The 13,426-nt window shown below is 47.7% G+C and overlaps 1 protein-coding gene across 3 annotated transcripts in view; it reads right to left on the reverse strand.

The window, feature by feature from the left end:
• Nucleotides 1–13,426, reverse strand: part of AspRS-m (aspartyl-tRNA synthetase, mitochondrial) — a 160,882-nt gene that overhangs the window by 47,244 nt on the left and 100,212 nt on the right. For all 3 annotated transcript variants that reach the window (XM_055064941.2, XM_055064940.2, XM_050168388.3), the window contains one exon: nt 1,701–1,859. In XM_055064941.2, coding sequence (XP_054920916.2) covers nt 1,701–1,859 — 159 coding nt within the window. The remainder of the gene's footprint in view (nt 1–1,700; nt 1,860–13,426) is intronic.

Raw genomic sequence — 13,426 nt, forward strand, 5'->3', positions numbered from 1 at the left:
TTCGTGAGCTGTGTTGAGATCGGTGATTGCTAATGATCTGAACACAGTGATAGCAATCCTTCTGTGCATGGCTAGTACTGCAAATTGGCCGCTTTCAGTGACATGTGGCAGTCAGCATAGGCAACGCCTACCGACAATGCTGCATAGTTGGTGTGATGTTGCAAGTAGCCTTTGGATGTGACAAATGGGAAGCTGATACAAATGAGCATAGCTGCAACACATTGAATATTGTAGTCCACTGACAGGACACCTAGGGGGCAAGAGGTGATAGCATGCACTTCCCTAAAGCTTGCTCTGAACATATACCATCTGAGGGATATGTACATACATTATCAATAATTTAAGACGCAGCACAAAAACAGCAGAAGATATGCAACAGCAGATACTGACAATGAATAGATTGTATTTAGGTCACAGTGACTCTTGCAAATTTCATTTGCTTCATATTGCCAACCTGTTAACATTAGAATTCATAAATCCTGTGGACAAAACAAGAGTCAAGGGGGTTGTAGGAAGCATTTAATTTTACTGTGGGCACGCACCTTCTGTTGCATAAAAAAACACTTTATTTATAATGATTTATCTTTAGGCGCCGCATATAAACAGCATAAAACTTGAATTGAATTCTGGGCTTTTACGTTCCAAAACCATGATTTGATTACGAGTAACACAGTAGTGCAGGACTCCGGATTAATTTTGACTGCCAGGGTATCTTTAACTTGCCCCCATTGCACAGGACATGGGCGTTTTTGCATTTTACCCCCATCGAAATACGCCCGCAGCAGCCAGGATTTGATCCTGTGACTTTAGCTTAGCAGCGCAACACCACAGCCGCTAAGCCACCGTGACGGGTCAGCATCAAAATTGGAACAGCATGAATTAACAACATTGTTTCTGCATCAGTGACTTCATTAGTGACTCGGGTGCTGCCAATTTCGTCTGCTTCAGGAATTTGCCTGATTAAACTTACTCGAAGAAGGTACCCCTCTAATTATGGCACCTTGCAATGTTACAAGATGGAAGTGCAGGTACCGTCTCAATAAATCCCCTCAAGCATAATTTCTTTTTTGCACACATTTCTTGAAATCTTGCACCACACAGCTTTAAAACATTTTTGTCAACAGAACTTAGTTTTTGTAAAACTTGATGCAACAGTCATAAAATTGCAGAACGAGCCCAAATTTGTAAACATTACGAGAAATATGGGAGAGCTGGCAGGTATGCACGAGTCACACGAACCGATGAGAACTGCACAGGACCATTGCTTCAAAGCATAAGAATCGGGAAAAGCGCAGCATATATATGCGTGCTGTTTGTGTGACAAAAGTAAAAACTTTCCTTTTTTTCTCTTTCTTCTGTTACTTCATCTACTTTATGAGAAGACTGTATGGAAAGGCCAATTCTCCAGAACTAACATTTCAACTTTCACAAATACAAAACGATGCAAACATTCTAGTTGCATACTTCAATTACCATAAGTGCAGCTGCTTGGCGAACATTTTTTGCATGTGCCCAGGCTTTGTTTCAGTTATAGAGTGACGCCACTTGTAGTGCAAATATTCGGAACTCTGCTAACTTATGTCATAAGCAATCTACACTGTAGTAAACAAACTTGAAAACTGTCGCGGCCACTGTGCAAATTTCATTCCAATTGATCCCAAAGGCAAACACAAGGAAGCTCAAGCTGCAGCCCAACTCACCGCCGAGTCAGTGCTGCCAGCGCATAGGAGGAGGGAGTCCCCAGGGTGGGCATCCAGCATGGCTGCAATCTGTCCCACTGTCTCCGATGGCAGCAGCTGCTTCTTTTTGCTCTCGGAGACTGGCTCTGCCCCAGCCACAGGCACTTCCACAATGACCCCCTGCAGTGATGAGCCCTTACTCCACTGACTTGTGGCAAGTGGCTACGATTGTCACGAATGTACGGTTGCAAATACTTGCCTGTCTACAAGTACACCCAATCTCGAGCAATGTGAAAGAGAAAACCCAAATTGCCTGCCAACTGCTTATAGGTTCCCAATGTAAAAATATTTTAGTACTACAAACTTCAGAATACTGATTTAAAAAAAGAAAACTATCTTTATTCAGTTTCCGTGTCATGTTAACAACAACTCAGTACTACGAATTGATATTCCAAAATGTGGGGATTCTTAGATTTCAGTGCATCTTTAACAGCAGCCGGAACAGTAGACTAGCAGACAACAAAGTGCAGAAAGCTGACGTCGTGGTGCATGGGTTCGGAAAACCTGAGATGACGCCGGAGGACAAAAATGCGAGAGGGGTCATTTTATCATTTTTTCTCTTGTGGAGGCAATGATGCACGAGGTTCAAGAAAGTTGAATTCTGGGGTTTTACATGCTAAAATCATGATTTGATTATGAGGCACACCATAGTGGACAGCTCCGAATTAAATTTGACCACCTGGGATTCTTTAATGTGCACCCAATACACGGTACACAGGCGTTTTCACATTCAGCCACCATCGAAATGCGGCCGTCGTGGCCAGGATTTGATCCTGTGCCCTCGGGTTTATGCACGAGGTTTTGCAAGTGCATGCTCTATCCACATAAGTGTCACCTAGCAACGAAGGCACATCACTTCCTTTTTTCACCCTTCTTTTTGCACACGTCCCTTTTTCCTTTTGCACTTCTTTCTGCAGCTACATCAGCTATGCATACAGAAATGTAACCTCCATGCTTGCAAGGATGCCACACTGCGGCCCTTTCCAGACAGTGTCATTAAAATGTGCTTGCACTTTGGGATAGTTCAGGGGTCCACCTCGAGAGAGGACACTTGCGGTGTCCATGGCAAGGAATGTGAAAAACAAACAAAATGAAACATTGCACTTTGGAGGCGACATGGAGCCCCCGCTTCGACAGTGGTTTTCTCACCGTCAGCGTCGCTTTTGCACACACCACCCTTACTATATGGCGCTTCATTGATGCGTGGGGGCAGAATCTATGGAAAATAACAGTGTGAGCCAAGAGCCAACAGCGACGTTTCCATGGGTAGCTCATATGATGACGACTGATGGGTTGATGGGCGGAATGGTTCATTTTTGGGGCTTTCACTATACCTTTCATAGTAATAAACAATTTGCCGTGGTCCCCTAAAGTTCATTATATTGTTACAGCGCAACCAAGAGTGTTGAGAGGATTTGACATGTCGAGGTGAAATCGGTCTTGACAGCCATCTTGTTCATGTATCGTTGCCTTTCTTGTAAATATTGTAAATACAGACGAACCCGACTATATCGAACCCATTTACATAGAATTACTGTATATATCGAACAATTTCTGGTCACAGTATAGTTACAGTGAGTATATATAGCAAAATTACGCTTAAATCGAACAAAAATAGCAGCGACTCCCGATATATCGGACGTCACGCAGCGGGAAAGTGCCCCCAGAAGTTGGATTTCCCTTGTGGTGGCGGGCAAACCCGGTGGTGCGACTCTATCCAACTGCTTTTCCTACTGTGACCGCGCTGCCTCGGGCGAGCCGTTGACACCCCCCTGCAAAAAATTATCCTTGCCTACCCGCAGCGCTTGCTCAGACAGCCAATCAGAGGCTCTTGTGCCATTGTCATACAATATGGCGAAAGTGCGAGTTGTCCCGCTGCTTTTCTGGTTAATTGTGTTTGCGCCTTGTGGGCCTTCTTCCATAGTGTTGTCGTGATGAAGCAGCAGAACTCGCGTTTCGTCATGAAGCTCGAAATCATAAATCGGGTCGAACGAGGTGAGAAGTCAGATGTCCCCGCAGCGCGCAAGATTCCGAGGAGCACTCTCAGCATGATCTTGAAGAATAAGCGGGAGATTAGGGCTAAAGCGGCCAAATTCGCGACCCGGTGCCCATGGCGCCCGAAGCGTACGCACAGCAGGGTACAAGAGGTTCATCCGAAATCGCTTCAGACGTGCCGGCTTCCGCGTGCTCGATGATGACGGTAAATTCTGATGAATGCGACGAAGCGGTTGCCGGTGCTGAAGTTAATAGTGAGCTGTCCTAATTTCCGGGAACTGTTGACGAATGAATGGTCGACAAGTTTGTGAGTGAAGATGATGGTAGTATCGTGACCATGGGAGAGCGCGAAAACGAAGACTACATTGCCGACATCGTACCGAGCACAAGTGAAAGTGGGCACAATGAGGAAAGCAACGACGGTCCTTTGCCCACATCCTCTGAAGTGATTGGTGCACTCGCACTAGTCTGCTGCTTCTGTGCGAATACGGAAGGTTGCAGCCTCAGCTGCTCCACAATATGGCCTGCACTTCTCCACAATGTGGAGAAGTGCGTGCGTCGAAGGCAGCGAAATTGCCCAAGTAGAAGAAAACGTACGACTATTTCATGCAAAACTAAGCTAGTTTCATCAATAAAGTGATCTTATAAATGGTATGTGCTTTTATGACATCCAATTATTCAGCAGGCTTATATCGAATTATGCTCTATATCGAACTGATAGGCGTTTTTCTGCGAGTTTGATATAGCTGGGTTCGACTGTACACCTTTATATGCGACTTCTGCAACGTAACAAATTGGTGAGAGGTGCAGGGTAGCCACGAGAGACAACAACAGAGCTCCCCAGTGGTTGTCACCTCAGACTGGACAACATGACGGACAAAACAAGATCCGAAACGATGCGACTTACGTCATCATACGTCACTTACATCCAGGACATGCTGAAAGCGATATGGCTGATTCAGACAAGGTTGGGCATGTACTGAAGAGAATCACTGACGACGCTTTCAACCTGCTCATGTGCAAAAAGTACGAGAGAGTGCAGGACATCATAAAAGAGTGCCAACGCTTTGAGCAGGCCAAAAGCCTCTGCATTGCAACGCCGTTCGCATGTCTGCCGAACACATCTGCAACATCCTCTTGTGACGACAGGCTAGGACTGCAGCGACTATCATCAGACGACTTGACGCAGATAGTGCGGTGGGAACTTCAAGCCATGTCTCCTGCAGCCTTTCTTTTCCACCCCAGTGGGCCAACCAACTTGCTTTCAGTCCCAATTGTGCAGGCAATAGTCTCCGAAGAACTTGATAATCTTGGAGTTAGTTCTGTATGTGCCGCTGCCGCTTCACAGTTGTCTAATGCTCCTTGTCCATCCACTGGTCAGCGGTATCCTGCACGCTACCAAAATCCAGCCGAGTAGCAAACCGCAATTGATCAGCCAATCTGTTTTGCCTGCCGGCGTATTGGTCACGTATTGGTCAATAACCGTGATGTCGCATCCCCTCTGCGACCACCATTCACCAGTTATTACAGTCATCATCATCATCAGCCTAGCTACGTCCACTCCAGGGCAAAAGCCTCTCCCATACTTCTCCAACTACCCCGGTCATGTGCTAATTGTAGCCATGCTGTCCCTGCAAACTTCTTAATCTCATCTGCCCACCTAACTTTCTGCTGCCCCCTGCTACGCTTCTCTTCTCTTTAGCCCAGGCATCGGTGGTCATCCATCGTATTTACACCAGAGACGCCAATACAATACGCCACTGTCCATACCGTGTTTCACATGCTGAACGACAAATGATACAACAAGAAGTCGATAAGATGTTGACTAAAGGCATTATTGAGCCATCTTCCATTCTGTGGGTGTCCCCTGTTGTCCTTGTCAAGAAGGATGGCAGTTGCTGCTTTACAGTTGCCGCACCTCAACAAAATTACACGCAAGGATGTCTACCCCTTGCCGCGTATTGATGACGCTTTGGACTGCTTGCATGGAGCCAAGTAATTCTCGTCCATAGACCTTCGATCAGGCTATTAGCAAATCTTGGTAGACGACATGGACCAAGAGGAAACTGCCTTCGTAACACATGACGGTCTCTAGCAATTCAAGGTTATGCCGTTCGGCCTTTGTAATGCCCCAGCAACCTTTGAAAGAATGATGGACTCCTTACTTCGCAGCTATAAATGTCTCTGTTATCTAGACGATGTGAAAGTCTTTTCACCAACTTTTGCAAGTCATCTTACGCACGTCAGTCGGCCATTCTTGCTGTTTTCTGACATGCTGACCTACAACTGAAGTCATCCAAGTGCCACTTTGGAAGTGGTCAAATTACCGTTCTTGCCTCTTGGCCATTTCGTCAGTATCGCCGGCACTCAACCTGACTTGGACAAGATTCGTGCAGTCCAGAACTTTTCTGTTCTGTCTTCCACCGCAGACGTAAGAAGCTTTGTTGGACTATGCTCATATTTCCGCTGTTTCGTCAAGTATTTCACCGACACCGCTTGCCCACTCACCAAATTACTTAAGAAGGATGTTGCTTTCCCATGGGGCCTTGCTCAAACCAAAGCCTTCTCCACCTTCGTAAAGTTGCTCCCGGCTCCCCCATTGCTGGCTCATTATGATCCATCTGCTGCCATTGAACTTGACACAGACACCAGTGACCAGGGAATTGGAGCTATACTCGTTCAATGGCAGTGTAATGCATAGCGTGTAAGTGCATGTGCCAGTCGTCTCCTGTCATCTACCAAGAGGAATTCTTCAATTACTGAACAGGAGTGCCTGGCGTTAGTTTGGGCAGTAGCCAAATTCCACCTCTACTTGCATGGCTGCACATCTTCCATGGTTACCGATCACCATGACTTGTGCTGGCTCTCCTCACTCAAAGACCCTACTGGACAATTGGGTCAATGGGTGCTATGGCTCCAAGAATATTCATTTGTTGCTGTATGCAAGTCAGGCCACTTGCACAAGGAAGCCGTTTGCCTCTCCCGTCATCCTGTCAATTGCTCTGAATATGATGCGTGTGACACTGACGCTTGCATCCTGGCAATTTCTAATCTGTGCGACATTCGCACTGAACAACAGCATGATGCCTGCTTACATGCTCTCATTGATCATCTCAATTCTGGATGTTCAGAGCCCACCCTAGGCATGTTCGTACTGCGCAACAACATTCTCTACCGTCACAGCCTACGCACTGAAGGGCCAGAATTTTTACTCGTTGTACCACGCCATCTCTGGACATCAGTTCTTGAGCAGTTGCATGATGCACCTACTTCAGGCCACCTCGGCGTTTCACATACTTACGACTGCATATGGCGCCGCTTCTACTGGCCAGGCCTGTACCATTCTGTGCACTGCTACATTGCAGCCTGTGCGCTCTGCCAGCACCGCAAAAAAACTGCTGTGCTTCCCGCTGGGCACCTTCACCTCACCAATGTGCACTCAGAACCATTCTTTCGAGTCGGTTTTGATATTCTTGGCATGTTTCCGACGTCGAAATCTGGAAATAAGTGGGTTGTCGTGGTGGACTACGTGACCCAGTAAACGATCACGTGAACTTTGCCCACAAGCTGTGCAACTGAAATGGCAGATTTCTTTTGACATGGCATCATCCTCCATCACAGCGCACCCCAGCAGCTCCTCACTGATCGCAACCACACTTTCTTGTCCCGAGTTGTTGAAGACCTACTTCACTCCTGTTCTGCCAAGCAGAAGCTTTCCACCACCTACCACCTCCAGACAAACGGACTCACGGAATGGCTCAATCTCGCACTGACAGAAATGCTCTCCATGTATGTTTCTGACAACCACAGTGATTGGGACAACACATCACCCGTCGTGACCTTTGCCTATAATTTGTCCCTTCACGAGACCACTGGCTTTTCACCCTTTTACCTTCTGTTTGGCCACCACCCTACTTTGCCCTTTGACACAGTGCTTACTTCCTCGATGAACACTCCCACTGAATACAGTGGAACACTGGTTATACGTCCCTGGTTTTGTGACGACCCGGATTTTACGTCGTCATTGTCCTCGTCCGATGTCGCAGCGGTGTCGGCACTAGGCAAAGCCTCCTCGATGGACTCATTCAGCGACACCTTGCCGCACATCGCAACATTGTCGTCGGCCTCCACGTACTCAGCGAAGGTCGTGGTGAGGTTTAAACCCTCGAAATCATCGTCGATGAAGCCTGCATGCCTCGAGCAGCATCGAGGTTGTTGCGTCCCCAGCAGAGGAGGCAGTCTCTCACTTAAAGACACAGTGCTTGAACGAGTTAGCGATTGTGCTTCGCGCCAATGCGTTCCACGAATTGGCAAAAAAATGCATGGCGTCGAGCACAGTGATCTTTTTTTCCAACTCACTGCGCTCCATAGCCACCAGCCGACGCTGCACTAACCGCTTTTGGTACCCTTGCTTGACGCACTTACAGATGCCGGCATCCAGCGGCTGCAGCCGGCTTGTGCAGTTGGGCAGAAAAAAACAAGCTTTATGTTCCTCAGGCTGGATGCATCGGGTGGGTGGCACGGTGCGTTGTCCACGAAAAGCAATATTTTCCTCTCCTTAGCACACATTTTGCCATCCAGCTGCTGCAAAAAATTGCTGAAGAGCAAAGACGTCATCCACATCTTTTTGTTGAAGTTGTAGCTGCACGGCAGCATCTTCATGTTCTTAAAGCACCGTGACTTTGCAAACTTTCCAACAACGAGCATGGGCAGCCTCTCGGAACCGTCCTCATTAGCACAGAATAGTGCCGTCACATGCTCCTTACTATGCTTATCACCATGACAGCTGTCACCCTTAAAGGCAAGGGTTTGCTCGGGCTGCACATGATAAGAAATACCGCTCTCATCGGCGTTGAAAACGTCGCAGGGCTTGTATGCAGCAATCATCTCCGGCAGCAACTCCATCCACTCGTTCACCGTCGAAACGTCCACGGAAGTCCTTTCTCTGCAGGAGTGCCTGTACACAATCCTGTTTTTTAAAGCAATCCAGCCATCCGTTCGATGCATGAAAGTCGTCGATGCCCAGACGCAATGCCACAAGGTCCGCCTTTTCTTTCAGAATGGCGCCGTCAATGTTGATCGCAGAGCTCCGTGCTTGATGTAGCCACTTGACGAGAACTTTTTCCAACTTCTCATGCTGTCCTTCTTTTGCTGCTTTCCGCTTGAGCCCGAACTTGTTGGCATTCTGCAATATCACCGCTTTGTTTACCAGGATCGTCTTAAGCGATGTTTCGGGTATCTTAAGGTCCTGGGCAATGCTGGCTTTTGTGGCTCCATGCCGCTTTTCCGCTTCCTCAATAATATTCAGCTTATCGCCGGGCGGCAGAACTGCCCGCTTTCGGGACATCATGCATCGTGTTGCTCCACACAACTCAAAACCTCCGTTGAACGCAGGTCGCTAGGATTACGACGAAGAACACATGCGGTAAACCTAGGCCTCTCCGCGCTACCTTGTCGGCGATCTGCTGCTGGGAAACTGGAAGGAGAGAAACGCTTCCCCAACGCGCCGAGAGGCGATGCCGCCGAGAAGAGAGGGACAAAGTGATTGTAGAGAAGAAAAGGCGGTATTTCAGCACAGCGAGCGTCGTGGGCAGCTGCTGGTGGGGAAGAGAGAAACGAACCATGAGACGAGACAGGGAAGAAAGCTGCGCCGGAGCGAACCGGTCGAGCGGTGTCAAGTGCTCCACATGCGGAGAGATGGAGCGAGAAAAGAGACCCGCGGCACTTTTATTTCGTCCGCCGTTCCATCCTACGCTTCGCAAGGGTTGTCGTATAACGTGGGTCAGGCGTAAAATTGCATGGAATAACCGAGGTTTTTAATGCATTGCTTCTATGGGGACTTCAACGGGACTGCGCTAATCTGTTGTAAAATCCGGGTTGTCGCAAAACCGGGGGACGTATAACCGGGGTTCCACTGTATTTGCTACCATGAAATGCTTGTTGAGAGGTGCCAGAATCAAATTGCACATGGAAGGTGTTAGGGTGGAGCTTAACCCTTTTCGTGCCATGGATGAGTGGCAGTTGTTTCATCATTTTGGCCTGAATGCTGCACTATGGCACCAGCTCCCCAGAGAACAAATTTTTTTAGGGAGAAGTTGGCGGTAATGAAGTAGAAGTCTGGCTCCCTTGAGTCTTAAAAATTGTGGCATGGAGCAAGGCTGTTGCAGTGACAATGGCCGCCTTGTAAGTACCGGTATCGTGCTGTTCTTGGATGCTGCTTCACCTCAAGCAAGTACTTCTTTAGCCAGTCATGTTTGGACCCTCAACTCAGTATTAACGATTGTGACAAACATTTAGAGCCTCTGGTGGCCTTTGCAAGGATGTGGCTGAACAAAAATGCTTTGCCGCCAGGGCCTCTGCAATTTTTTTTTCACACCACACCAGCAATAACACGTCGCATGGAGGATAACAAAACCACACTTGACTTTTGTTCCAAGGTAAAAGACAACAGAAAATAACAAATGAACTCGCGATAATTACGAAAGCTGTTTACACTGACTCAGTTATTAAAAAATGTGGAAAATTTTGGTAGTTTTCCACAAAAACAGAAAGTTGCCACACAAAGGGTTAATATTAGGGGTGTGCCAATAGTACTCGAATATCACCGAATTAAATCAAATAGGAAGATTCGAATTATTCAATTCAATGTCGGCAGCCCAATGCAGGCATCACCGCATCTGCTAGGTCTGCTTGTCGGTCAAAGTTTGTCCAGGTCGACAGGACCGAGCGAAATAATAATGCGACACGGAGAAAGGGAACGGCGACAAGAGGAGCGCGCATTTCGTAAAATGAGAAAGCACGTTCGAAGATCAGGTCGATTAACCGCTGGTAGGTACGTGGATCATGCTGCATATGAGGTGACGAACTTCATGCCGCTTCAACAGCCATCAACCTAACCCACATGCCTGATCTCGGGACCGAACACTGATGAGCCACCTGAATTAACATACTGTGACAGGTTGACAAAGAAGACCTTTTAAGAATAGTCGGAAGAAGACAACGCTCTTAACATTGCGCGCTGGCTACCATCTTGTCAGCTGCTACAGTTATTGTAAATATCCCGTAAACATATTTCTTACTTTTACCCTCGTAACATTTATGGTGGAGGTTGCAGGCTCCACATCAAGACAGATTTACGCAGCAAGTGCTTCTTGGTTGCATCTACAATGCCAGCTCAAGGCAAGGATGCTTCAGGCACGTTGCACCCACGCCTACCGTCATTCTGGCACAACTGCACGGCCCAAGAACCTTTTCTGGCACCGACAACACAGACATTGAAGATTGGCTTCAACTATATGAGCGGGTGAGCGCCAGCACTGGGACGAGACCATCAAGCTAGCTAATTTGATTGTTTACCTCGCGGGAACAGCATGCATCTGGTTTCAGACCCACGGGGAGGAACTTACCAGCTGGGACATTTGTAAACAGAACCTCAAGGATTTGTTTGGCAAGCCTGTTGGATGTCGGCGTGCCGCCCAAAAAGACCTCGCTTTGCGTGTCCAGATGTGCACTGAGTCCTACCTCACGTACATCTAGGACATACTTGCTCTTTGCCGCAAAGTGGATCTGAAGATGTCCAAACCTGATAAAGTCACAAATGTCATTAAGGGCATAGGAGATGATGCCTTCCACATACTTCTGTTTAAGAATTATTTCACCGCGCAAGCCATCATTACTGAATGCCGGCGGTTTGAAGAAGCCAAGAGACGCCGCATTGCCCACCCATTTCTCCGCCTTCCTAACACGGCTGCTCTGTCCACAAGACCTTATTCAAAGGCTGACTTCAACGATGCCCGATCCTCACCTTCGCATGTTTTAACTTCAAAATGGCATACTGTACCGCTTTAACATGCGCCCAGATGGCCCTGACTGATTCTTCGTTGTGCCTGCACATCTGTGTCAGACTGTTCTCACCTAGCTTCATGATGTACCGACTGCCTGTCACCTTGGCATGTCACAGACTTATGACTGCGTTCGTCGGCGCTTCTTTTGGCCTGGTTTTTACCTTGACGTCTGCCGTTATATCGCTGTGTGTGACCTTTGTCAATGACGAAAAAAGCCAACCACACTCCCTGTTGGCCACCTTCAACCACTTGACATACCATCTGAACCATTCTTCCGTGTAGGTGTTGATCTTTTAGGCTGTTTTCCTACATCTGCTTCGGAAAATAAGTGGATTGCTGTAGCAACATACTACGCCACACAATACACAATCACACAGGCTCTTTTGACAAGCTGTGCCACCGATGTTGCCGACTTCCTCCTAGAGAACGTCATCCTTCACCCCAATGCCCCTTACAGTGCCTCACTGACCGAGGCCGCTACTTTCTTTCTAAAGTTGTCAATGACATTCTACACTCGTGCGGGACTAAACACAAACTTGCTACTGCTTACCATCCACAAACGAACGGTCTAACCGAGCATCTCAACCGAACCCTTACTGACATGCCGTCCATGTATGTCTCCGCTGACCGTTGCAATTGGGACGTTGCATTGCCATTCGTTACTTTCACCAATAATTCTTCTCGCCATGATACCGCAAGCTTCTCTCCATTCTTGCTCTTGCTTGGTCACGACCCTACGCTCCCTTTCGACATTGTTCTGCCTGGTAGTCTGAGTTTCACATCCAAGTACGCCCGTGAAGCCATACACAAAGCACAAGAAGCAGGCCATATTGCCCGACGCTGACTTGTGGAGTTGCAGGAAAATCAGCAGCACTTATATGACACTCGCAATTGTGACGTCCATTACACACCGGGCGCCCTGGTCCTTCTTTGGTCACCCAGGCGACATGTTGGCCTCTCGGAGAAGTTACTTCCCGCTACTGTGGCCCTTAACGTGTCTTGCATCAAGTAACTGATGTCACGTACAAAATCGCCCCTCTTGACCCAACCGTGGCTCAGCATCGCTCTGACATGATCCATGTTGCGCATCTTAAGTCATATCATTTGACCGCCTCCTAACCAGCATCAGGTCGATCCTTCAGCCACTGAGAGTGAAGTAACAGGCTGACGAAGAAGGCGTCTTAAGATTAGTCTGGAGAAGACAATGCTCTTAATATTGCGCGCTGTCTACCATATTGTCAGCTACTAGAGTTATTGTAAATATCCTGCAAATATATTTCTCACTTCTTTTGGCCCCACAACAATATTAACGGCAAGCATTTCGCAATGGCTCGTGGCCTGTTACCACATCGGCCAGCAGCGAATTTTTGTCACGGCCACAATGCCTAGGCCATTAGGCCTAATTAGCACTGCTTCATCGGGCATCAGCCACTGAAGTTATGGTTTGGTACCAAATCGACGCAGATCTATTTACAGCAGCCATGTGACACCCGGAAAGCTGACAAACCACCTCACAAACAAAAGCGACTGCATGTGATAGCAACAAAGTTGTTCGCAGCCACCTTCTTTGTGACAGACCATACATCAGCCTCTTTTTCTTGATGCCATTCGTAAACACAGATGGGTCGCTTTTTTAACCCACCACAGGACTAGCTTTGGATTTACACAGCGTGCGTGAAAGTGCCATGGCCGGTTGTGTGCATTTGCACAGACAGTGCGGACGAACTATGGGGACTTGCCGTGACCCTGCAGATTTCAGAAACTTTGACCGGTGGAAAATCACATCGAACCTGGCAATGAAACAATGTGGACAGGGCCAGCTCCTAACCATCGGCATTGGCTATGCAT

Source organism: Dermacentor andersoni, chromosome 1, assembly GCF_023375885.2.
Source record: "Dermacentor andersoni chromosome 1, qqDerAnde1_hic_scaffold, whole genome shotgun sequence".
NCBI lineage: Eukaryota > Metazoa > Arthropoda > Arachnida > Ixodida > Ixodidae > Dermacentor > Dermacentor andersoni.